General features: G+C 55.1%; 2 protein-coding genes across 2 annotated transcripts; both read left to right on the top strand.

The window, feature by feature from the left end:
* The first annotated feature begins 347 nt into the window (after positions 1–347).
* Positions 348–12,453, top strand: CAPN1 (calpain 1). Its single transcript, XM_068665826.1, has 22 exons — positions 348–531; positions 2,346–2,382; positions 4,740–5,007; positions 5,099–5,168; positions 5,396–5,514; positions 5,822–5,955; positions 6,035–6,203; positions 6,301–6,384; positions 7,321–7,406; positions 7,520–7,594; positions 7,747–7,907; positions 8,006–8,286; positions 9,727–9,938; positions 10,074–10,113; positions 10,190–10,255; positions 10,330–10,387; positions 10,493–10,557; positions 10,639–10,707; positions 10,815–10,893; positions 11,004–11,120; positions 12,050–12,108; positions 12,192–12,453. Exons 3-22 carry the CDS (start codon positions 4,741–4,743, stop codon positions 12,216–12,218), a joined length of 2,238 nt encoding a protein of 745 aa, XP_068521927.1. The 5' UTR covers positions 348–531; positions 2,346–2,382; position 4,740; the 3' UTR covers positions 12,219–12,453.
* Positions 12,454–12,638: 185 nt separating this feature from the next.
* Positions 12,639–24,457, top strand: POLA2 (DNA polymerase alpha 2, accessory subunit). The gene is given in 22 exon segments (XM_068665742.1): positions 12,639–13,040; positions 13,043–13,121; positions 14,849–14,976; positions 15,065–15,150; positions 15,429–15,489; positions 15,583–15,704; positions 15,783–15,952; positions 16,037–16,125; positions 16,203–16,318; positions 16,320–16,356; positions 16,439–16,532; positions 17,150–17,256; positions 17,258–17,275; positions 17,729–17,767; positions 18,061–18,070; positions 18,073–18,133; positions 18,430–18,458; positions 18,461–18,537; positions 20,386–20,489; positions 20,581–20,640; positions 21,442–21,568; positions 23,473–24,457. Coding segments are annotated over 22 exon segments (1,998 nt in total). The 5' UTR covers positions 12,639–12,797; the 3' UTR covers positions 23,614–24,457.
* Positions 24,458–25,201: the final 744 nt, after the last annotated feature.

The following is a 25,201-nucleotide window of genomic DNA, read 5'->3' as shown; positions in this document are numbered from 1 at the left end:
TCCCAGCCCCCACACGCGTGTCCCAACCCGCACATGCCCCACACACGCCTGTCCTTGACCTCCACACGCCTCCCCCACGCGTGTCCCGGCCCGCACACACCTCCCCACGCGTGTCCTGGCCCCACACCCGTCTCAGGGCGCCGCCCCCGGCCCTGCTCCCCCTGCAGCACTGCGGACAAAAACCCGCAGCAGCGGCCGCACCCAAAACCCCCAGAAACCACCCCAAACCCCTTCCCCTCCCCCCCCACCACCTCAGCGCCCCCCAAATCCCCTTTTTTCACCCCGTTTCCCCTATTTTTTCCCCCCCACTCCTCGAGGGAGGAGCCGGGCAGGGAGGAGCCTCGGGAGGAGGCCGGCAGCGGGGCGAGGCCCCAGCTCCAGGAAGACTTTGGGGCGCTTTTGGGTGTTTTTTTGCTTTTCCTTTCAGTTTGTTTTATTTTTTTGTTTTGTTTGGTTTTGGGGCGGTTTTCCCCAAAAGCGGCGACTTTGGCAACGCTTCCCCCTCCCCTCTCCCCCTTCCCCCAAATCGAGGTACGTCCCCCGGGGAGGGGAACGGGCGCGATCGCTCCCCACTCGCCAACTCGCTTACACAACTCCGCCCGCCGCCAAATTGGGGCGGAAAAGGGCAAAAACGGGCAAAACTGGGGGAGAAACCCCCCGAGCCGGGGCCGCTTGGGGGCTGTTTCCCCTCGCAGAGGGGAAGGGGTTGGGTGCTGCCCCGCTCCGAGCCCTGTTTGGACCGGGAAAGTTTTTTTGTCGGGGGATTTGAGCTCGTTTTGGGGAGAAACGAGAGGGATTTGGGATTTGGGGGTTTTTCCTCAGGATTTAGGGTTTTTTTTTTGGGGGGGGGGTTGGGGTTATTTTCCCCCCAACGGGAGGTGAAGCGGCTGCTGCCGGTCGAGCCCTCGCCCTGCGGCACCTGCCGGGACGCCGGGCACCCACTTCCTCCTCAAAACGGGCTGAAAAAAAGTGGTTTTGGGTCACTTCACCCCCAAAAAAACAATGGGGAGGGGGAGGGGGCTTCGTTAACGAGGAGCTCATTAACAGGGAGCTCATTAACGGAGTGTGGGGGGGGTGTAAGGGGCTGGGGTGCGCTAGGCCCCACGTTCCTCTGGGGGGGGGGGTGGAGGGGTGCTGAGGCTTCCCCCCCTCGTTTTGGGGTCAATTTAGGGGGTTTTGGGGTCTAATCGCTGCTTTTGGGGCACGCTGGGCTGCGGGGTCACAAACCTGCCTCTCACCTTCCTGCAGCGCTAATTAAGCTCTCCGGTTCTTAATTAAGTTCCCCCGGTCCTTAATTAAGCCTCCCCAGTCCTTAATTCAGCCTCCCGGTTCTTAATTAAGCCCCCCCCCGTCCTTAATGAAGCCCCCCCCCCCCCCAGTCCTTAATTAATGTCCCAGTCCTTCCCTAAGCCCCCCTAGTCCTTAATTAGACCCCCCAGTCCTTCAGGAAGCCCCCGTAGCCCTTAATTAAGATCCCACTCCTTAATTACCCCTCCCCAGTCCTTAATGAAGACCCTTCAGACCTTAATTAACCCCTCAGTCCTTAATGAACTCCCCTCAGTCCTTAACGAAGCCCCCAACTCCTTAACCCCCTCCCTCCCCCAGTCCTTCATGACCCCCCCCAGACCTTAATTAACCCCCCCCAGGCCTTAATTAACCCCCCCGGGCCTTAATTAAGCTCCCGGAAGCCTAATTACGCCCTTCATAGCTCTAACGGGCGTAGGGAGCGGCCCTGACACACGCCCAGACTCGCCAGACCCGTTCTTTTGGGGCCGTTTCCCCTCCTTTTGGGGCCGTTTTTTCCCCCCCCTTTTCTGCTTTTTTTCCGGTTACTTTTTATGCGGCGTTCACAAGGTTAAACCGCTCAACTCGCAGCCGTTTTCCCCCAAAATCTCACTTTTTCCCCCAAAAATGAGCTCGTAACGGACATTCAGGTGCTGACACAACCCGCCCAGCTGTGCTTTTTGGGGGAGAAAACACAGAAATAGGGAAAAACGTTTAAAAAATAACCTAATAACCCCTTTTTCTCCCCAGCCTCTCCCAGCTGTGACCCCAAAGCAGGCTAAAACACCCCAAAAAAGCCCAAAACGCTCTCCAGCCCCGCCGGCTGTGGGCCAGCAGCCCTCGTTAGCCCTCTTGAGGTTAATTACTGGGGTATTAACGAGCACGGGGAGATGTGGCTTTAATTGGGGAAATCAAACTGTTGGTGTTTTAATTCGGGGCTCGTCCCCGCCTCCCCAAATTGGGGAGCAAATGGGGGAAAACCAAACTTTGGTGTTTTAATTCGGGGCTCATCCTTTTCTCCTCGTGTCAGGGAAAACAAAACATCTCTCTTTTATTTCCAGGTTCATCCTTTTGACCCCAAATCGGGGAAAACCAAAGGTTGGTGTTTTAATTTGGGGCTCATCCTCGGCTCCGCAAATTGGGGAACAAATCAGGGAAAACAAAACATTGGTGTTTAATTCGGGGCTCATCCTTTTGCCCCCAAATCAGGGAAATCAAAACATCGGTCTTTTAATTCGGGGCTCGTCCTCGGCTCCCCAAATTGGGGAAAAGAAAATGTCGGTGTTTTAATTAGGGCCTCCTCCTTTTCTCCCCAAATTGGGAAATACAAAATGTTGATGTTTTAATTCAGGGCTCATCCTCAGCTCCCCAAATTGGGGAACAAATCGGGGAAAACCAAATGTTGGTGTTTTAATTCAGGGCTCATCCTCAGCTCCCCAAATTGGGGAAAGGAAAATGTCAGTGTTTTAATTAGGGCCTCCTCCTTTTCTCCCCAAATTGGGGAAAACAAAACGTTGATGTTTTAATTCGGGGCTCATCCTCAGCTCCCCAAATTGGGGAACAAATCGGGGAAAACCAAATATCGGTGTTTTAATTCGGGGCTCTTCCTTTTCTCCCCAAATCGTTGGTCTTTTATTTCGGGGCTCATCCTTGGCTCCCTACATTAGGGAACAAATTGGGGAAAAACAAATGTTGATGTTTTAATTCAGGGCTTGTCCTTCGCTCTCCAAATTGGGGAACAAATCGCAGAAAAGAAACGTGTGTGTTTTAATTCGGGGCTCATCCTTGGCTCCCCAAATTGGGGAAAAACAAATGGTGATGTTTTAATTCAGGGCTCATCCTCGGCTCCCCAAATCGGGGAAAGGAAAATATCAGTGTTTTAATTAGGGCCTCCTCCTTTTCTCCCCAAATTGGGGAAAACAAAATGTTGATGTTTTAATTCCAGGCTCATCCTCAGCTCCCCAAATTGGGGAACAAACCAGAGAAAACCAAATGTTGATGTTTTAATTCGGGGCTCATCCTCTGCTCCCCAAATTGGGGAACAAATCGGGGAAAACCAAATGTCAGTGTTTTAATTCAAGGCTCATCCTTTTGCCCCCAAATCAGGGAAATCAAAACATTGGTGTTTTAATTCAGGGCTTGTCCTCGGCTCCCCAAATTGGGGAACAAATCAGGGAAAACAAAATGTCGGTGTTTTAATTCGGGGCTCATCCTTTTGCCCCCAAATCAGGGAAATCAAAACGTCGGTCATTTAATTGGGGGCTGATCCTTGGCTCCCTACATTAGGGACCAAACTGGGGAAAACAAGACACGTGTGTTTGATTTCGGGGCTCATCCTCTGCTCCCCAAATTGGGGAAAGGAAAATGTCAGTGTTCTAATTAGGGCCTCCTCCTTTTCTCCCCAAATTGGGGAATACAAAATGTTGGTGTTTTAATTTGGGGCTCATCCTCTGCTCCCCAGATTGGGGAACAAATCAGGGAAAACAAAATGTTGGTGTTTTAATTCAGGGCTCATCCTTGGCTCCCCAAATTGGGGAAAGGAAAATATCAGTGTTTTAATTAGGGCCTCCTCCTTTTCTCCCCAAATTGGGGAAATCAAAATGTTGATGTTTTAATTCGGGGCTCATCCTCTGCTCCCGAAATTGGGGAACAAATCGCAAAAAAGAAAACGTGTGTGTTTTAATTTGGGGCTCATCCTTGGCTCCCCAAATTGGGGAAAACAAAACGTTGATGTTTTAATTCAGGCCTCATCCTCAGCTCCCCAAATTGGGGAAAGGAAAATGTCAGTGTTTTAATTAGGGCCTCCTCCTTTTCTCCCCAAATTGGGGAAAACAAAATGTTGATGTTTTAATTCGGGGCTCATCCTCCGCTCCCCAAATTGGGGAACAAACCAGAGAAAACCAAATGTTGGTGTTTTAATTCGGGGCTCATCCTTTTGCCCCCAAATCAGGGAAATCAAAACGTCGGTCTTTTAATTCAGGGCTCATCCTTGGCTCCCTACATTAGGGAACAAATTGGGGAAACCAAGACGTGAGTGTTTGATTTCGGGGCTCATCCTTGGCTCCCCAAATTGGGGAAAAGAAAATGTCAGTGTTTTAATTAGGGCCTCCTCCTTTTCTCCCCAAATTGGGGAAAACAAAACGTTGATGTTTTAATTCGGGGCTCATCCTCCACTCCCCAAATTGGGGAACAAATCGGGGAAAACAAAACATTGGTGTTTTAATTTGGGGCTCATCCTCTGCTCCCCAAATTGGGGAACAAATCGGGGAAAACCAAATGTTGGTGTTTTAATTCGGGGCTCTTCCTTTTCTCCCCAACTCGGAGAAATCAAAACGTCGGTCATTTAATTGGGGGCTCATCCTTGGCTCCCTACATCAGGGACCAAACCGGGGAAAACCAAGACGCGCCCGTTTGATTTCGGGGCTCATCCTCTGCTCCCCGAATTGTTCCGGCAGGATGGCGGAGGTGCCGGTGGTGCCGGTGTACTGCACGGGCGTCTCGGCGCAGGTGCAGCGGGAGCGAGCCAAGGCGCTGGGGCTGGGCCGGCACGAGCAGGCCGTGCGCTACCAGGGCCAGGACTTCGCCGCGCTGCGCGACGCCGCCCTGCGCTCGGGGACCCTCTTCCGCGACGACGCCTTCCCCCCAGCCCCGTCCTCGCTGGGTTTCAAGGAGCTGGGCCCCGGCTCCTCCAAGACGCGCGGCGTGCAGTGGATGAGGCCCACGGTGAGCGAACACGCTTTGTTTTTTTGTTTTTTTGGTAAAAAATGCCGTTTTCCTGATTGTCACCAACGTTTTTTGGGGGTTTCCTGCCCAGGAGCTGTGCTCGCGCCCGCAGTTCATCGTGGATGGGGCCACGCGCACTGATATCTGCCAGGGAGCGCTGGGTGAGTGCCTTTAACTCCTTTTTTTTACCCTTTTCCTCGCTTTTTTGCCTCAAATCAGGGACTTTTCCACGATGGTGCTGCCGCCGGAGCGAGCTCACATTAAACAGGTCCAACCGCGACGGGGACGGCCACAACCTCCCCTGAGCGCCCCTGACGCATCTCTGGGGCTGAGGGAAAGCTGTAGGACGGCCAGAAAAAGGCGTTTTTTCCCCCAAAACCCCCCGCAGGTGACTGCTGGCTGCTGGCGGCCATCGCCTCGCTGACACTGAACGAAACCATCCTGCACCGCGTGGTGCCGCACGGGCAGAGCTTCCAGCACCAATACGCCGGCATCTTCCACTTCCAGGTGGGGCTCCCTCAACGCCGCCGACACCAAACGGCCGCTTTCTGCCCCAAAACAACCCCTCCCGGCACCGCGGTGACCCCAAAACGGGGGATTTTCCCCTAAAAAAAAGGCCGGTTTGGGACCGGCGATCCCCATCAGGGCTCCGTTTTCCCCATTTGATCAGGATTTAAAAGCAATGTGAGGGGTTTTTTTGGGGATTAACGTTCGCTCAGGAAAAAGGGGGACCCCCAGCACCCCATGGGATTGTGGGGGGCCATCTTCAGCCTCGCCTTCCTCCTCCTCCTCCTCCTCCTCCTCCTCCTCCTAGATCTGGCAGTTCGGCGAGTGGCTGGACGTGGTGGTGGACGACTACCTGCCCACCAAGGACGGCAAGCTGCTCTTCGTCCACTCCGCCGAGGGCACCGAGTTCTGGAGCGCCTTGCTGGAGAAAGCCTACGCCAAGTACGCCTTCCCCTCCCCCTCCACCTCATTTTTGGGGCGAAAAACCCTCAAAACGGCTCAGCTGCTACCCGCTTTGTAGGGTGAACGGCTGCTACGAGGCGCTGTCGGGCGGCAGCACCTCGGAGGGCTTCGAGGACTTCACCGGCGGCGTGACCGAGTGGTACGACCTGCGCAAGCCGCCCCGAGACCTCTACCAAATCATCCTCAAGGCGCTGGAGCGGGGCTCCCTGCTCGGCTGCTCCATCGACGTCAGTCTCCCGCTGCGTTTCGGGGTGAAAAAAGGCGTTTTTGGGGGCGGGGGAAGGAACGATGCCAGAACCGGGTTGGTTTCTTGTTCCCTCGCAGATCACGAGCGCCTTCGACATGGAGGCGGTGACATTCAAGAAGCTGGTGAAGGGGCACGCCTACTCGGTGACAGGAGCCAGGCAGGTCAGAGCCGGTGCCGTTTTGGGGCAAAATCAGGGCTTTCTGGCTCAAAATTGGCACTTTTGGGTTGGATTACAGTCCTCGGGGACAAAATAGGGGCTTTCGGGGTTGAAATAGCTACTTTTGGGGTCAATGTTGGCACTTTTAGGGTTGAAGTCGGCATTTCGTGTTGAAATTAGGGCTTTTGGGATCAAAATTGGGGCTTTTAGGGTCAATGTTGGTGCTCTTTGGGTCGAAAACGGGGCCTGTGGGGTTGAATTAGGATCTCTTGGGGGCCAAAGTTGGGGCTTCTGGGGTCAAAGTTGGCACTTTTAGAGTCAAACTTCTCGCTCTTTGGGTCAAAAGTGGGGCTTCTAGGGTCGAAGTTAGGGCCTATGGGATTGAAATTGGGGCTTTTGGGCTTGAAAATGATGTTTTAGGGGTCAATAGTGGGGCTTCTAGGGTCGAAGTTAGGGCCTATGGGATTGAAATTGGGGCTTTTTGGCATGAAAATGATGTTTTAGGGGTCAATAGTGGGGCTTTTTGAGTCAAAGTTGGGGCTTTGGGGGTTGAAGTTAACATTTAGGGTTGAAAATGACACTTGTGTAGTCAAATTTGGCGCTTTTGGGGTCAAAGTTGGCACTTTTGGGGCCGAAGGTGGGGCTTTTGGGGCCAAAATTGGCGTGTTTTGGACAAAGGTGGGGCTTTTGGGGCCAAAATTGGCGTGTTTTGGACAAAGGTGGGGTTTTGGGGGCCAAAATTGGCGTGTTTTGGACAAAGGTGGGGTTTTTGGAGTCGAAATTGGCGTGTTTTGGATGTAGGTGGGGCTTTTGGTTCCGAAATTGGCTCTTTTGGGGCTCAAAGTGGCGCTTTCTGCGCCTGAACTGTCTCTTTTGGGCCAAAGCGGGCCCGTTTTGGGTCAAAATCATCACTTTTTGGGCCTGACGCCTCCCTTTGCAGGTCAACTATCGCGGCCAAGCCCTGGAGCTGATCCGCATGCGCAACCCCTGGGGCGAGGTGGAGTGGACGGGGCCCTGGAGCGACAAGTAAGCCCCCCGCCCGCCCCCAGCACCTTCGTTAGCGCTAATTAACGAAGCCGCCTGGCCCTTCGGTGGCTGTGGGGGGGGGAAAATTTCACCTTTCCCCCCACCTCCTGCAGCTCATCCGAGTGGAACGCGGTGGAGCCAGCGCTGAGGCAGCAGCTGATGGTGAAAATGGAAGACGGCGAATTCTGGTCAGCTCCGAAACGGGGCGAAAAGCGGCCGTTTTGGGGGGGTTTTGAGCCGTTTTGGGGGGGTTTTGAGCCGTTTTTGGGGGGGTTTTGAGCCGTTTTTGGGGGGTTTTGAGGATGGGGGGCGCTGAACCTTCCTCCTCCTCCCCCTCCAGGATGGCTTTCCGGGATTTCCTCCGGGAATTCACCCGCCTGGAGATCTGCAACCTCACCCCGGACGCCCTCCAGTCCCACAAATTCCGCAAGTGGAACACGCGGCTCTACGACGGCACCTGGCGCCGCGGCAGCACGGCCGGCGGCTGCCGCAACTACCCCGGTGCGCCCCGGCGCGCGAGCCACACCCTAAAAACCACCTCCTTTTCACCTTTTTCACCCTTTTCACCTTTTTTTTTCTTCCCCTCTCCCTTCCCACAGCCACCTTCTGGATCAACCCGCAGTTTAAGATCCAGCTGGAGGAGGTGGACGACGACGGGGACGAGGCGGGCGGGCGGGAGCCGGGCTGCAGCTTCCTGCTGGCGCTGATGCAGAAGCACCGGCGCCGCGAGCGCCGCTACGGCAAGGACATGGAGACCATCGGCTTCGCCGTCTACGAGGTACCGGCGACCCCCCCGGTGGCCTCCCGGTGTCACCAGTGTCCCCCCGGTGTCACCGGTGGCCTCACCTCTTGTGCCCCGTCCCCGCAGGTCCCTCCGGAGGTGGGTGCGATGCAGCCGGCACCTGGAACAGCGGCTGAGGGCGAAATGCGAAAGCATCTGGGGGGCGTTGGGGGATTTGGGGGACACGTTTGGGGTGCTTTGGGGGGTCTGCGGGGTGTTTTGAGGGCGTATGGGGTGGTTTGAGGCGCGTTTGCGGGGTTTTGAGGGTGTTTTGGGGCTGTTTGAGGAGCGTTTGGGGTGGTTTCAGGGATGTTTTGGAGGTATTTGGAGTGTGTTTTGGGTTTTGGGGGGGCGTTTGGGGTGTGTTTGGGGTTTCTGGGGGGTGTTTGGGATGTTACGGGTTTTTTTCAGGATGTTTGGGATGTTTTGAAGGCCATTTGGGATGTTTTGGAGGCATTTAGGGTGTATTTAGGATGTTTTGGGGGCAGTTGAGGGTGTTTGGGGAGCATTTGGGGTGTTCCTGGGGCCATTTGCGGTGTTTTGAGAGCATTTGGGGTGCCTTGGAGGCGCTTGGGGTGGGTTTGAGGGCACTTGGGTCAGTTTTGGGGTCAGTTTGGGTGTTTTTGGAGGCATTTGGGATATTTTGGGCGGCATTTGTGAGTGCTCGGGGCATTTCTGGGGTCATTTGGTGATGTTTGGGGGGCACTTTGTGCATTTGGGCGTTTGGGGCGTTTCTTGGGGGTGTTTTGGGTATTTCTTGGGGGCGTTTTGGGGCATTTCTGGGGGCGTTTCGGGCGTTTCTTGGCTGTGTTTTGGGTGCGTTTTGGGCATTTTTGGGGGGCATTTCTTGGGGGGGGTTTGGGGCATTTTTTGGGGGGGTTGGGGCATTTTGGGGGGGGTTGGGGCATTTTAGGGGGGATTCTGGGGGCGTTTCGGGCGTTTCTTGGCTGTGTTTTGGGTGCATTTTGGGCGTTTCTTGGGGCGTTTTGGGCACGTTTGGGCTATTTCTTGGGGGCGTTTTGGGGCATTTTTTGGGGGGGTTTGGGTGCATTTTGGGCGTTTCTTGGAGGCGTTTTGGGTGCGTTTGGGCCATTTCTTGGGGCCATTTTGGGTGTGTTTGGGGCATTTCTTGGGGGCGTTTTGGGTGCGTTTGGGCCATTTCTTGGGGGCGTTTTGGGTGCGTTTGGGCCATTTCTTGGGGGCGTTTTGGGTGCGTTTGGGCCATTTCTTGGGGGCGTTTTGGGTGCGTTTGGGCCATTTCTTGGGGGCGTTTTGGGTGCGTTTGGGCCATTTCTTGGGGGCGTTTTGGGCATTGATTGGGGCATTTCTGGGAGTGTTGCTTTGGGCATTCCTTGGGGACGTTTTGAGCGCATCTGGTGCTTTTCTGGGGGGCATTTTGGGCGTATTTCCACCATTTTTGCTGCATTCGGAGCCTTTTGAGGCTCATTTTGGGCATTCGGGGGCCGTTTAGGGCCGTTTTTGGGCCGATTCGAGTTTTTTCCTGACTCCTTCCCCCCTTTTTCCCCCCCCCCGGGGCAGCTGGCGGGGCAGTCGGGGGTGCACCTGAAGCGGGATTTCTTCCTGGCCAACGCGTCGCGGGCGCGCTCGGAGCAGTTCATCAACCTGCGCGAGGTCAGCACCCGCTTCCGCCTGCCGCCCGGCGAGTACATCGTCGTGCCCTCCACCTTCGAGCCCAACAAGGAGGGCGACTTCGTCCTCCGCGTCTTCTCCGAGAAGAAAGCCGGCACCGAGTAAGCGGCCTCGTTAGCAGGGCCTCGTTAGCAGCGCCTCATTAGCAGGGCTTCATTAGCAGCGCCTCGTTAGCGCTAACGACCCCGCTCCCCGTCCGCCCTGATCCTCCTTTTTTTTTTTCCCCCTCCCCGCAGGGAAATGGACGACAAAATCCAGGCGACGCTGCCTGACGAGGTGAGGATCCCCCCAGAGAATGCTATCCCTTCCTCCCCTCACCCCTTGGACCCAAAACCGCCCTTTTTTCCCCCAGAAAGTGCTGTCGGAAGGCGAGATCGACGCCAGCTTCAAGCAGCTCTTCAAGCAGCTGGCGGGGCCGGTAAGGGGAACGCGGGGAGCGCGGCGTGTGGGGGGCACCGGGGCGACACCGACCGCCCCCGTTTCCCCCCCTAGGACATGGAAATCAGCGTCACTGAGCTTCAGACCATCCTCAACCGCATCCTCAGCAAACGTAAGCCCCAAACGGGGGGGATTTTGACCCAAAACGTGACCCAAAAAAACCTATAGTGGGGGTTTGGAATGGGGCCGAGTCACCATTCGGAATTTGGCCCCGCAGACAAGGATCTCCGCACCAAAGGCTTCAGCATCGAGTCGTGCCGCAGCATGGTCAACCTCATGGACGTATCCTCCTGGGAGTCCCAAAAAAGGCCTTTTTTCCCCCAAACCCCGCCTGCTTTTCCTTAACCCCTTTCCACCCCGTAGAAAGACGGCAACGGCAAGCTGGGGCTGGTGGAGTTCAACGTCCTGTGGAACCGAATCCGCAACTACCTGGTGGGTTGGGGGGCTCGGGGTGCGGCGGGACGGCCCCGGGGGGGGCCTTGACCCATCGTCCCCAACATTTTGGGGCATTTTGGGTCGTTTTTGGGGTCGGCGGGCAGGCCGTGTTCCGCAAGTTCGACCTGGACAAGTCGGGGAGCATGAGCGCCTACGAGATGCGGATGGCGCTGGAGGCGGCAGGTAACGCGGCCCTAATTAATTTAGGGCTCATTAAACCCCGCCCCCGTCACCCCCTGCAAGGTTTTGGGGTAATTTCCTTTTTTGGGGTTTTTCCTTTTTTCCCATAAAAGGCTATAAATTGAACAAAAAGCTGCACGAGCTCATCATCACCCGCTACGCCGAGCCCGACCTGGCCATCGACTTCGACAACTTCGTCTGCTGCCTCGTGCGCCTGGAGACCATGTTCCGTGAGCGCCCTTTTCCTGCTAAAAACCCCCGTTTTGGCCAACTTGCCCCTCAAAATAATAGGATTTAGCAGGATACAGGAGAAATCCCTCAAAGTTTAGCAGGAAACTGTAGGATTTCCCGTTTTTCCCCCTCAAATACTGCTTTTTTATTTTTTTTTACTGCTCAATGCTGCACGTTTTCCGTCTTTCCCCTTAATTCCTGTGGGATTTTTCTGGGTTTTCCCAGAACTTCACAATTTTACCCGAATCTCACAATTTTCCCTTTAAATGGGATTTAGCAGAAAAGGTGGGAGGGGCATTCAGTTTCCCCCAAAATGCTCCTGGTTTGCCCAACTTTCCCCTTAAACCCTCCCCATTATCCCCCATTTCCCCCATTATCCCCCATTCCCACCCAATTTCCCCTTTTACCCCCTATTCCCCCCCCAATTTCCCCTTTTACCATTCCATTACCCCCCAGTTTCCCCTATTCTCCCCCAATTCCCCAAATTTCCCCTATTAACCACCCAATTTACCCCCAGTTTCCACTATTTCACCCCATTATCCCCAGTTTCCCCTATTACTCCCCAATTTCTCCTATTACCTCTCAATTTCCCCCAATTTCTCCTATTACCTCTCAATTTCCCCCAATTTCTCCTATTATCTCTCAATTTCCCCCCATTTCTCCCCAATTTCCCATATTACCGCCCGTTGCCCTCCAATTTACCCCAATTTCCCTCATTTTCCCCAAATTTCCCCCAGTTTTCCCCGTTAAGCCCAAATTCCCCTCAATTTCCCCAGTTCCCCCCATTTTCCCCTATTACCCACCCATTAACCCCCCATTACTCCCCAATTTCACCCCATTACCCCCAATTTCCCCCATTAACCCCGTTTCCCCCCCCAATTTCCCCCATTAACCCAAATTCCCCCCAATTTCCCCCATTTCCCCCCAGGCTTTTTCCAGGCGCTGGACGGGGACCGCGACGGCGTCGTCACCATGGGGCTGCTGCAGGTAGGCGCCCCCACCCCAAACCTGGGGGGTTTCACCCCAAAAAGCGGGGCGATTTCCCCCCCTGACACCCCCCCTCCCCCCAGTGGCTGCAGCTCACCATGTTCGCCTGACCCGAGGACGTTTTGGGGGAATTTCTGCGCTTTTTGTCACTCCGCCTTACTTTTTTTGTTTTTTTTTGGTTTTTTTTGGTTTTTTTTTTGGAGGAGGGGGACACAAGTTTTGGGGTGTCCCCCCCCTCGGTGCCACAATCAGGGATGTGCCCCCGCCGGGTGCCAACGTGGTTCTGGTTTTGTACTGTGCGACCCCCCCGGAAACAGAAATCCTATTAAAATTCTTTTTCCTGCTCATTTTTCCCCATTTCTTCCCCTCCCCATCTTTCCTTTTGGGGCGCACCCCTGGGAGCTGGGGGTTCCCTTCTGGGGTCCCCCGATCCCCTCCCAGCCCCCTGGACCCCCCCAGGTACTCCCACCCCTCCCGGACCCCCAAATCCCCCCCCCTTTAACCCCCCCCCCCGATCCCACAAAGCGCCCCTATTAGGGCCGGGAAATTCCCGCCAGTTCTGCCCCTTTAAGAGCCTCGCCCCGCCCCTCCATCCCCATTGGCTACCCTCATTCCAAATCTGCATAACCACGCCCACTTTTTAATCCCTTCAATGCCCCGCCCCCTCCTTGTCCCATTGGCTCATATGCATGGCCACGCCCCCACCCATACCCCTATCGCCCCGCCCCTCGCTCTCCCATTGGCCACTCACCCTAGATTTGCATAGCCCCGCCCACTCTCCCCGGCCGCCTTGCCCTTATAAGGCGAGGCCCCGCCCCCTGGGGCCGGAAAGCGTGGCGGGGGCGCGCCGGCGCGGGATTTTTGGCGCGGCCATGGCGGAGCCGGGGCTGGAACCGGGACCGGACCGGGACCGGGACCGGGAGCGGTACCGGGACCGAACGCGGCCGAGGCGGTGCTGCGGGAGCTGGCGCTGTTCGAGCTGCGCTGCGACGGGGACGACGTGGCCGAGAAGCGTAAGGGCCGGGGAGGGGGTTTTGGGTCGATTTGAGGGGTTTTGGGTCGATTTGTGGGGGTTTTGGGGTCTCAGGGAGGCGTTTGGGGTGATTCAGGGAGGTTTTGGGGTCGCAGGGGGAGGGTTTGGGAGCAATTTAGGGGTGTTTTTGTGTCGCAGAGAGGGATTTGGGGTGATTTGGGGTGACTCAGGGAGGTTTTGGGGTCACAAGGGGAGGGTTTGGGGGAATTTAGGGGTGTTTTTGTGTCGCAGAGAGGGATTTGGGGGGATTTGGGGTGATTTGGGGTGACTCAGGGAGGTTTTGGGGTCACAAGGGGAGGGTTTGGGGAATTTAGGGGTGTTTTTGTGTCGCAGAGAGGGATTTGGGGGGATTTGGGGTGATTTGGGGTGACTCAGGAGGTTTTGGGGTCACAAGGGGAGGGTTTAGGGGGAATTTAGGGGTGTTTTTGTGTCGCAGAGAGGGATTTGGGGTGATTTGGGGTGACTCAGGGAGATTTTGGGGTCACAAGGGGAGGGTTTGGGGAAATTTAGGGGTGTTTTTGTGTCGCAGAGAGGGATTTGGGTGATTTGGGGTGATTCATTGAGGTTTTGGGGTCACAAGGGATGGTTTGGGGAATTTAGGGGTGTTTTTGTGTCGCAGAGAGGGTTTTGGGGCGATTTGAGGGGGTTTTGGGGCGATTTGAGGGGGTTTTGGGGCGATTTGAGGGGGTTTTGGGGTCCCAGGAGGCGTTTGGGGTGATTTGGGTGATTCATTGAGGTTTTGGGGTCACAGGGGGAGGGTTTGGGGGAATTTAGGGGTGTTTTTGTGTCGCAGAGAGGGATTTGGGGTGATTTGGGGTGACTCAGGAGGTTTGGGGTCACAAGGGGAGGGTTTGGGGAATTTAGGGGTGTTTCTGTGTCGCAGAGAGGGATTTGGGGTGACTCAGGGAGGTTTTGGGGTCGCAGGGGGAGGGTTTGGGGAATTTAGGGGTGTTTCTGTGTCGCAGAGAGGGATTTGGGGTGATTTGGAGTGGGTATGGGGTCCCAGGCAGCTGTTTGGGGTGATTTGGGGAGGGGTTTGGGGTCACAGGAAAGGGTTTGGGGCATTTGAGGGTGAGTTAGGTCAGTTTGGGGTGACTTTGGGGTCACCGGCAGGGGTTTGGGGCAATTAGGGCGGGTTTAGCATCACAGGGAGGGATTTGGGGTGATTTGAAGGGAGTTTGCGGTGGCTTGGGGTGGGCTTGAAGTGATTTGGGAGGGTTTTGGGGTTGCAGGCAGGGCAGGTGTTTTTTGGGGTAATTTGAGGGGGGTTGAGCTGGTTTGGGGCGGATTTGGGGTCCCAGAAAGGTGTTTAGGGGGCTTCTAGGGTCATAGGGAAAGGGTTTGGGGCGGTTTGAGGGGGATTTGGGGCGATTTGGAGCAGGTTTGTGTGGGCTTTGGGGTCAGAGGCAGGTGTTTTGGGCAATTTAGGGGTCTTTTGAGGTCACAGGGTAGTGTTTAGGGCACTTTGGGTTTTTGGGTGTGTTTGGGCAATTCAGGGACTTTCAGGTTCCCAGGGAGGTGTTTTGGGGGGATTTGGGGTAGTTCAAGGGATCACAGAAGGTGTCTGGGGGGGGTGTTTGGGGCCACAGGGGAGCCTTTTGGGGGGAATTCAGGTGACTTTGGGGCTGTCGGAGAGGCATTTGGGGTGGCATTGGCTTTTTGGGGTCTCGTGGGACCCCAAATCCCCCCCAATTTCTCCCCCCCCAGTGCTGGAGCTGAGCCTGACCCACCGGCTGGGCCCCGTGCCCCTGGCCAACGAGCTGCTGGCCTTCGTCACCAGCAAGGACCTCGACCCCCGCCTCACCCTCGACTGCCTCGCCGCCTTCGAGCACGAGGTGAGGACCCCCAAAAAACCCCGAAACCACCCCAAAAAGGAGGCGGAAGGGGGCCGCGTGCGCCCACCCCTCTTTTTTTCCCCCCCAGGTCCTCGCCAAGAGGGGCAGCAGAGCCTCACGGAGGTCCAGCAGCCGCCACGGCGGCCTCCGAGACGTCCACTCCCTGCAGGAGCTGTATCATTTTGGGGGAAAAACGGGGGAAAAAAGTTAAGGTTGCTTTAAAAAATTGAAGGTTTGGGTATTTTGGGGGGAAATAAGTTGAAATTATGGGATAAAGTGAAAAAAAATAGGGGGGTTTTGGGGAGAAACTCAAAGCAAAGCCTCGTTAGCACCAAAAATTAGCGGTGAGGGGTTTGGGGTGGGGCTGGGGGGGCGCCCTAAAAGAAAAACCCTGAAAATTGGGGGATTTTGGGGTGGTTTCGAGGCGTTTCTACTCCTTAACGAGCCGCCAGGCTGGACGAGGACGAAGAGGAGGAGGAGGAGCTGCTGGATGCCTACACCACGCCCTCCAAGGTGCGACCCAAATCCCCCGTTTTGACCCCAAAACCTTCCTATTTCCCCCCCTTTCCCCCTCCACGACCCCAAAACCTCCTTTTTTCTCCGCAGACCACCCAAAAACGCCCCGGGGGCCCCCCCGCCACCCCCCGCCCCAAGCGGCCCCCCTCAGCCCACAGCCCCTACGCGCTCTTCTCCCCCTCCAGCCTCTCCCCAGGTAAGACCCCCCCCCAATCCCCTTTCCCCTCCCCTTTATCACCTTTTTAACCTTTTTCTCCGTTTTTCCCCCCAATTTAGCGCCACCCCACCCCAAAAATACACCGCGCGGGGGGGCCGGGGGAGGTGGTCGCCTCCTTCGGCGTCCCCCAGACCCTTTTTGGGGGCTCCGGGGGCTGCGCCCCCAAACTCTTCCCCCACCCCGACGACTCCCTGACCAAATCCTACAAATTCATGTTCCAAAAACCCCTCGACGTCCGCGAAGGTGAGGCTGGGGGCGGGCGCAGTGGGGGTCAGCCCTCATTTTGGGCGATTTAGGTGTTTTTTGATATTTTCCCCGAAATCTCAGTGCTTTGCTGGCGGATCGAGGAGCTCGGCGCCGCGCTCAGGACCCACCACGGCCTCGAGGACTTCTCCTCGGCGCTCCTCCCGGCTCAGGCAAGCTCCTTTGGGCCCCAAATCCCGTTTTTTAAACTTAACTTTTTAATTTTTCCCTTTTTTGCCCTTTTTTACAGGAACCCGTGACCCTGCTGGGCCAAATCGCCTGCGACAGCAACGGGAAGCTCAACGCCAAGTCGGCCGTGCTGGAGGGCGACCGGCAGCGCTCGGCGGGCGCCGCGTCCCCCTCGACCTCTCGAGCTCCCCGAATTCTCCCTCTTCCCCGGCCAGGTCGGGATTTCCCCCAAAAGCCCCCAAAATTTGAGTTTTTTGGGGTTTTATCCCCCTTTTTTATTTTTTTTTTGTTTTTTAGATTGTGGCCCTGGAGGGGATCAACAGCACCGGGAAGATGTTGGTGGTGTCCAAGCTCCACGAGGTGAGCGGGGTTTCGGGGTGGGAAACGGTGGGTTTGGGGTGAAAAATGGTGGTTTTGGGGCTGGTTTAGAGTTGGGGGGTGCTGGTGTGGGGTTGGGGAAGTTTTTGGATCCCAGTTTTGGCTGAGGAGGGGGGTTTGGGGACCTGGGAGGGTTTGGGGGTCCCAGTCCTGACTGAGGGGGTTTTGGGGGGGTCCTAATTTTGATTTGGGGGAGTTGGGGGGGGGTCTTATTTTTTTTGGGGGGGGATCTTGGATTTGGGGGGGCTTTTTAGGGGATTTGGGGGTCCCTATTTGGGGATATTTTGGGGGAACCAACTTTGCCCAGGAGGGTTTTTTGGAGGGGCTGATTTCTTCTGTTTTGGGGTCGCGCCCACTTTCGGGGCTCCGTTTCTTTTGGGGGGGGGGGCCCTTTCACCCAATTTTGGGGCTCTTTCTCCTTTTTTTGGAAGCCTCCCACCCCATTTTAGGCCCGTTTCACCCCATTTTGCCCATTTCCTTCCCTCCGCAGCCCAGCCCCTTCCCTTCCCCTCCCTTCCTCCGCCAGCCGCAGGTGAGCCCCCAGCGCCTCCCCCCCCTCATCCCCCAAACCCAACGGGACCCCTCGAGGACCCCCCCCTCAATTTTTGGGGTGCCGGGGGGGGTCCCCAGGCCCCGAGCAGCGGGCGGTGCTGGTGGCCTGCGGCCCCTACGCCACCTCCGACAGCGTCGCCTTCGACCCCCTCTCCGACCTCCTGGACGTCATCGCCCGCGACCGCCCCCGACGTCTGCGTCCTGGTGAGGCTCCAAAAAATTTCCCCCAAAACCCTTAAATTGTCATCAAAACGCCCCAAAATTCCCTTAGGATCTCCCCCCAGAATTCCCGCAGCCCTCCCCGTCGCTGTTTTCAGCCAGGATTTCATGCTTATGGCACGGAAAACGCCTTAAAATTTACCCGAAATCCGCTTAAAACGATGGGAATTTTGTGGGGTTGCGAAGGGGAGAGGTCTGTTTTGGGGAAAAAAAAACCAAAAAGCCTCTTTTTTCCAAAGCAACAAAAAATCCCACTTTTTAAGAGCCAACAGCGCTTTTGGAGCCCCCAGGAGTTAAACCCACAATGAGGTTTGCCCCGATGGCTTGAGGGGAAAAAAGCTTAATTTAATGACCCAAAATCATCAAAAATACTTTTTTGGGGGCAGTTTTGGGGCCAGTCTGCCTGTTTTCCTCTGATTTTTCCCTATTTCTTTGCAGTTTGGGCCGTTCGTTGATGCCAAGCACGAGCAGGTGGAGGTGAGTCCAGGGGGTGAATTTGTGGGTTTTGGGGCCCCCCCGTGGCCTCGACCCTACAAAAACTGTGGTTTTCACCCCAAATCCTTCTTATCCCTGTGGATTTGGGGCAGATTGTTGTCACCAGCCCCCAAAATGAGTCAAAACCCACCGTTTTTATCCTTTTGGCCATTTCATCTGCTTTAGGGGAGGCTGGGGAGTGCCCTAAAAGCAGGAGGAAGCGAGGAATCCCCCCAAACCCCTTGTTTTGCCCCAAACCCCTTTGTTTTCCCCAAAATCCCCTTGTTTTCCCCCAGAACTGCCAGCTCCCGCCTCCTTTGCCGACGTCTTCAAGCTCTGCCTCAAAATGATCCTAGAAGGGACCCGAAGGTAGGGGCCTCCCCTCCCCTAAATCCCTTTTTTTTCTTTTTTTCTTTTTTTTTTTCCTGGATCCCCAAATCCCATTTTCTAGGCCCAAAATTCCCCAAAATCTCCCTTTTTCCCCATCCCTAAACCCCAATTATTTCCTCCCCATCCCCATAATCCCCATTTCCCCCCCCTTTTCCTCCCTGTCCCCTAGATCTCCCTTTTTCTCCCATTTCTCCCCTGGTTTTATTTCCTTGTCCCTTAAACCCTATTTTTTTTTCTCCCTGACCCTAAATCCTGTTTTTTCACCCCGTTGGCAGCGCCGCCCCGCACCTGGTGCTGGTGCCCTCGTCCGGGACGTGCACCACGACTGCGTTTACCCGCAGCCGCCCTTCCCCTGCCCCGAGCTGCCCAAGGAGGACAGAGCGGTAACGGACCCAATAACGCCCCGTTTCACCCCAAAATCCCACCCTCTTATTTTGGGGCTTTTTCTGCCTCCTTTTTCCACTTTGGGGCAGTTTTGGGGTGGCTGGGGGGAGTTCTGTGTGATTGGGGCGGGTTTGGGGCATTTTAGGCTTGTTTTGGGGTGGCTTTGGGGCATTTGGGGGCATTTACAGGAAGATTTTTGGGGCCTTTGGAGGTGATTTGGGGGCATTTAGGGGTGGCTTTGGGGTCATTTGGGGGTGTTTTGGGGTGGATTTAGGGCCTTTTGGGGCAAGTCTGGGGCCTGCATTTAAGGACTTAAGGAAAACAAGGGCAGATTTGGGATTTTTAGGTCCCCCTTTGCAGTATTCAAGAAAAACCAAGTGCGTTTTGGGGCAGATTTGGGATTTTTAGGTCCCACTTTGCAGTATTAAGGAAAACCAAGTGCGTTTTGGGGCAGATTTGGGATTTTTAGGTCCCCCTTTGCAGTATTCAAGAAAAACCAAGTGCGTTTTGGGGCAGATTTGGATTTTTAGGTCCCACTTTGCAGTATTTAGGGAAAGCCAAGTGTGTTTTGGGGCAGATTTGGGATTTTTTAGGTCCCCCTTTGCGGTATTCAAGGAAAACCAAGCACATTTTGGGGCAGATTTGGGATTTTTAGGTCCCCCTTTGCAGTATTCAAGTAAAACCAAGTGCGTTTTGGGGCAGATTTGGGATTTTTAGGTCCCACTTTGCAGTATTCAAGTAAAACCAAGTGCGTTTTGGGGCAGATTTGGGATTTTTAGGTCCCACTTTGCAGTATTCAAGTAAAACCAAGTGCGTTTTGGGGCAGATTTGGGATTTTTAGGTCCCCCTTTGCAGTATTCAAGTAAAACCAAGCGCATTTTGGGGCAGATTTGGGATTTTTAGGTCCCACTTTGCAGTGTTCAAGTAAAACCAAGCGCATTTTGGGGCAGATTTGGGGTTTTTAGGTCCCCCTTTGTGGTATTTAAGGAAAACCAAGCGCATTTTGGGGCAGATTTGGGGTTTTTAGGTCCCCCTTTGCGGTATTTAAGGAAAACCAAGCACATTTTGGGGCAGATTTGGTGTTTTTAGGTCCCCCTTTGCAGTATTCAAGTAAAACCAAGTGCGTTTTGGGGCAGATTTGGGATTTTTAGGTCCCACTTTGCAGTATTAAGGGAAAACCAAGCGCATTTTGGGGCAGATTTGGGATTTTTAGGTCCCCCTTTGCAGTATTTAGGGAAAACCAAGTGCGTTTTGGGGCAGATTTGGGATTTTTAGGTCCCCCTTTGCAGTATTTAGGGAAAACCAAGCGCATTTTGGGGCAGATTTGGGATTTTTAGGTCCCCCTTTGCAGTATTAAGGGAAAACCAAGTGCGTTTTGGGGCAGATTTGGTATTTTTAGGTCCCCCTTTGCGGTGTTCAAGGAAAACCAAGCACATTTTGGGGCAGATTTGGGATTTTTAGGTCCCTCTTTGCAGTGTTCACGTAAAACCAAGCGCATTTTGGGGCAGATTTGGGATTTTTAGGTCCCACTTTGCTGTATTAAGGGAAAACCAAGCGCATTTTGGGGCAGATTTGGGATTTTTAGGTCCCACTTTGCAGTATTTAGGGAAAACCAAGTGCGTTTTGGGGCAGATTTGGGATTTTTAGGTCCCACTTTGCAGTATTTAGGGAAAGCCAAGCGCATTTTGGGGCAGATTTGGGATTTCTAAGTCCCACTTTGCAGTATTCAAGGAAAACCAAGCGCATTTTGGGGCAGATTTGGGATTTTCGCACCCCTGAGCCCGTTCGGGGCAGGATTTGGGGCCATTTCGGGGCGTTTTGGGGCCGTTTGCCCCCTCTCCCTGCAGCGCGTGCTCTTCGTCTCGGACCCCTGCACCCTGGACATCGACGGCGTCGTCTTCGGCCTCACCTCCACCGACCTCCTCTTCCACATGGGCGCCGAGGAGATCAGGTGGGAAGGACCCCAAAAACTCCCCGCGACCCCATTAATTAGGGCTGGCCCCCCCCTAATTAAGAGGCTGGGTCCCTAATTAACCCCGCAGCTCGTCGGGGAGCTCGGACCGCTTCGCACGGATCCTGCGCCACGTCCTGACGCAGCGGAGGTGGGCGCCCGGCGCCGTTTTGGGGTGGAAAAGGGGAAATCCTACAGCGCCTCGGCGCTTCCTCCATCCCACTGTTGCCTTTTGGGGGGTTTTCCGGGATTTTGGGGGGGTTTCAGCCCCCCAGGGGGGACACGTGTCAGGCTGATAGATGATTGCCACGCTCAGCCCGAAGCAAATCAACCCCAAAATCCTCCTTTTGGCCCCAAATCCTCCCTTTAGGTGCTCCAAATCCCCTTTTCAGCCCCCCAAGTCCCCCTTTGGGTGCCCCGACCTCCCCTCTTGGCCCCCAAATTCTCCTTTCTGCCCCTAATACCTAATTTAGGTCCACCAAATCTCCCTTTTGCGCCCCAAATCCCCCTTTGGGCACCCCAAACCCTTCTTTCCCCCTCCAAAAAGCCCCTTTCTGCCCCTAAAGCTCCCCTTTGGGTGCCCCAAATCCCTCTTCCTGCCCCCAAATCCCCCTTCCCCCTCCCTTTCCCTAAACCCTCTTTCCAGCCCCAAAAGCCCCCTTTTGGGTGCCCCAAACCCTTCTTTCCGCCAAAAGCCCCCTTTCTGCTCCTAAAACTCCTCTTTGGGTGCCCCAAATCCCTCTTTCCAGCCCCAAAATCCCCCTTTGGGTGCCCCAAATCCCCTTCACCCCCCCCCCCATCCCCATTACCCCCTTCTGGGCCCCCCAAACCCCTCTTTTGCCCCCTAAAACCCCCGTTTGGGCACCCCAAACCCCCCTTTTCCACCCCCCCACCCTCCTCCAAACCCCAAAACCCCCCTTTTTCCCCCAAAAAAAACCCTTTTCCCCCCCAGCTACTACCCGTTGTACCCCCCCTCGGAGGAGCTCAACGTGGACTACGAGAGCTTCGCGCGCTTCGCCTGGCTGCCCGCCACCCCCCACGTCCTCGTCACCCCCTCGGAGCTGCGCTACTTCGTCAAGGTCGGCCCCGGGATCGATCGATCACCGATTGGGATCGATTGATCGCCGATAGGGATCGATTGATCGATCGCCGGGAGGGATCGCTGATAAAAAGCGATCGATCCCGAACGAGCGAGAACACGGCGCCCCCAAATCGCTGCAGGTCTTACAAGCCCCCAGTCGATCCCACGAGATCCCTAAATCCCTGTGGGTTTTACAAGATCCCCCAAGATCCCAAATCGGTCCCAAATTGTGGGTCTTACAAGCCCCCAGTTGATCCCACAAGATCCCTAAATCGCTGTGGGTTTTACAAGATCCCCCCAAGATCCCAAATCAGTCCCAAATTGTGGGTCTTACAAGCCCCAGTCGATCCCACGAGATCCCTAAATCCCTGTGGGTTTTACAAGATCCCCCCAAGATCCCAAATCGGTCCCAAATTGTGGGTCTTACAAGCCCCCGGTCGATCCCACAAGGTTCCCAGTCGATCCTAAATCTCTGCGGGTCTTACAAGCCCCCAGTCGATCCCACAAGATCCCCAAATTGATTCCAAATCACGGGGGGGGTTACAGGCCCTCAGTCGCTCCCACCAGATCCCCAATTGATCCCGAAGCACTGCGGGTTTTACAAGCTCTTGATTGATTCCCTAAATCCCCAACTGATCCCACAAACCCCTCATCGACCCCACCAGATCCCCAGTTGATCCCAAATCACTGCAGGTTTTACAAGCTCCCAGTTGATTCCCCGACCCCCCAGTCGATCCCACAAACCCCCCATTGACCCCACAACATCCCCAGGCGATCCCAAATCCCTGTGGGGTTTACAAGCCCCCAGTTGATCCCACCAGATCCCCGTTCAACCCCAAACCACTAGGGGGGGTTACAAGCCCCCAGTTGATCCCATGAGATCCCCGTTCGATCCCAAATTGCTGTGGGGTTTACAAGCTTCTGATTGATCCCCTAAGCCCCCGGTCAATCTCACAAGATCCCCAGTCGATCCCAAATCTCCAGGGGGGTTACAAGTTGCAGTCGATCCCCCAGGATCCCTGATCAACCCCAAACCACTGCAGATTTTACAAGCCCCGGTCGATCCCACAAGATCCCTGGTCGATCCCAAACCGCTGGGGGGTTTTTACAAGCCCCTCATTGATCCCACCAGATCCCCAATTGATCCCAAATCCCTGTGGGGTTTACAAGCCCCCAGTTGATCCCACCAGATCCCCAATCGATCCCAAGTCCCTGTGGGGTTTACAAGCCCCTCATGGATCCCACAAGATCCCCAATCGATCCCAAATCCCTGTGGGGTTTACAAGCCCCCAGTCGATCCCACCAGATCCCAGTTGATCCCAAATCCCTGTGGGGTTTACAAGCACCAGTTGATCCCACCAGATCCCCAATCGATCCCAAATCCCTGTGGGGTTTACAAGCCCCTCATTGATCCCACCAGATCCCAGTTGATCCCAAATCCCTGTGGGGTTTACAAGCCCCTCATTGATCCCACCAGATCCCCAATCGATCCCAAATCCCCGTGGGGTTTACAAGCCCCTCATTGATCCCACAAGATCCCCAATTGATCCCAAATCCCCGTGGGGTTTACAAGCCCCCAGTCGATCCCACCAGATCCCCAATCGATCCCAAACCCCTGTGGGGTTTACAAGCCCCCAGTTGATCCCACCAGATCCCCAATCGATCCCAAATCCCTGTGGGGTTTACAAGCACCAGTCGATCCCGCCAGATCCCCAGTCGATCCCACCAGATCCCCAGTTGATCCCACCCGATCCCCAACCTCCGCGGGTTTCCCAAGCCCCATCAATCCCCCAAGCCCCTCGTCGATCCCGTAAGCCCCCAATCCCTCCCCCACCCCCCCAGTCGATCCCCAGGATCCCAATAGATCCCAACCCACTCGATCCCTTCTCTCCCCCCCCCCAGGACGTGCTGGGCTGCGTCTGCCTCAACCCCGGGCGGCTGACGAAGGGCCGGGTGGGGGGCACCTACGGGCGCCTCCTGCTGCGGCCCCGCGACCCCGAGCGCCGCCACCCCTGCGTCTCGGCCCAAATCGTCAAAATCTGACCCCAAAAAAAAAAGAAGATCCCCCCCCCCCCCCCCACGGATCGGGGGTCGCCACGGAGAAACCCGGCTGGAGCGGCGGCGTTAATTAAGGACTAACGACTAACGAGCGGGAGGATTTTGCTCGGGATTTCCCCAGGTTTGGGGTTCGCCCACCACAGCTCCCCCCTGGTGGGACCCCGAGGTTAATTAATTAATTAATCAGCGAGTAATTAATTCGCAGGCGCCCCCCCCCCAGGCGCACAGATTCCCAAATTCCCAGTGTCACGTTTGGCCCCGAGCCCTTTTTTTGCTGTTTTTTGCCTCAAATCCACAGCTGGAAAACCCCAAAAGTTGTAGGGAGTGACGTCGGTGCTAATTAATTTCCCGCTGTTAATTAGCTCGTTAGCGCTGCTGCCACCTTGCGTGGGGTTTGGGGTGCTGCTGCTGTGCCTGGAATCCTGGAAATAAAGCAAAATTTGGGGGAAAAACAGTGCAAGAGGCAATTTTAGCACTTTTTGGTGCTGCCTCTGGTGGGTTTTGGGGTTTTTCCTTCTTTTTCCTCTTTTTGTTGTTTTTTCCCTCAATTTATTTCCGTCTTCAGCCACCTCGATGGAGTCTTGGGTGCCTCTGTCCCACCCCAAATCCACATTTAGGGGAAAAATGGGGAAAAAAGGGATTTAGGGGGGGAGCTCCTCTCACCATTCACAGGGGGTGATGCGGGGCTGGGCCCCAAAATTTCTCTTTTTCACCCCAAATATCCGCACAAAGCGTCTCGGCCCCGTTTCTGCTGCATCTGCTTCACTTCTTCCCCCGACCTGACAGATTTTAGGGTTTCTCACATCAAATAAAAGTGTTATTTTCTTCAGTGTGGGTGAAAGACTGGTTTTGGGCCATTTCTCCCATTTTTGGGGCTCTTTCCCTCTTTTTGGGTCTCTTTCCTTCTCTTTTGGGAGGGCTTCCACCTTTTCTGGGAGGGTTTTTCCCATTTTGGGGCTCTTTTCCCCTTTTTTTGGAAGCGATTCCCCATTTTGGGGGGGCTCTTTCCCCCATTTGGGGTTTCTTTACCCCTCTTTGGGATATTTTCCCCCTTCTTTGGGGCTCTTTCCCCCTTTTTGGTTCCCTTTCCCCCCAGGGGAGGGTTTCTCTCATTTTTTTGGGCTTCCCCCCCTTTTTTGGATGGTTTCCCTCATTTTTGGGGCTCTTTCCCCTTTTGGGATGGTTTCTCTCCTTTTTTTGGGCTTCCCCCCCTTTTTTGGGATGGTTTCCCTCATTTTTGGGGCTCTTTCCCCCTTTTGGGATGGTTTCTCTCCTTTTTTGGGGCTTCCCCCCCTTTTTGGGATGGTTTCCCACATTTTTGGGGCTCTTTCCCCCTTTTGGGATGGTTTCTCTTATTTTTGGGGCTCTTTCCCCTTTTGGGGTGGTTTCCCTCATTTTTGGGGCTCTTTCCCCCCTTTTGGGATGGTTTCCCACATTTTTGGGGAAGGTTTCCCCCTTTTGGGGGTTCTTTTCCCTTTTTTTTAATGCCGCCCACATTAAAATGCCAAAAATCCCAGCAGAGCCCCGATTCTGCCCCATTTTCAGCTCCACACCTCCCCCAGCCCCCCCCCCC

The sequence above is a fragment of the Anas acuta genome, chromosome W, assembly GCF_963932015.1.
Source record: "Anas acuta chromosome W, bAnaAcu1.1, whole genome shotgun sequence".
In the NCBI taxonomy this organism is placed as follows: Eukaryota; Metazoa; Chordata; class Aves; order Anseriformes; family Anatidae; genus Anas; species Anas acuta.
The sequence above is the reverse complement of the archived record's forward strand: the minus strand, read 5'-3'. Positions and strand labels throughout refer to the sequence as shown.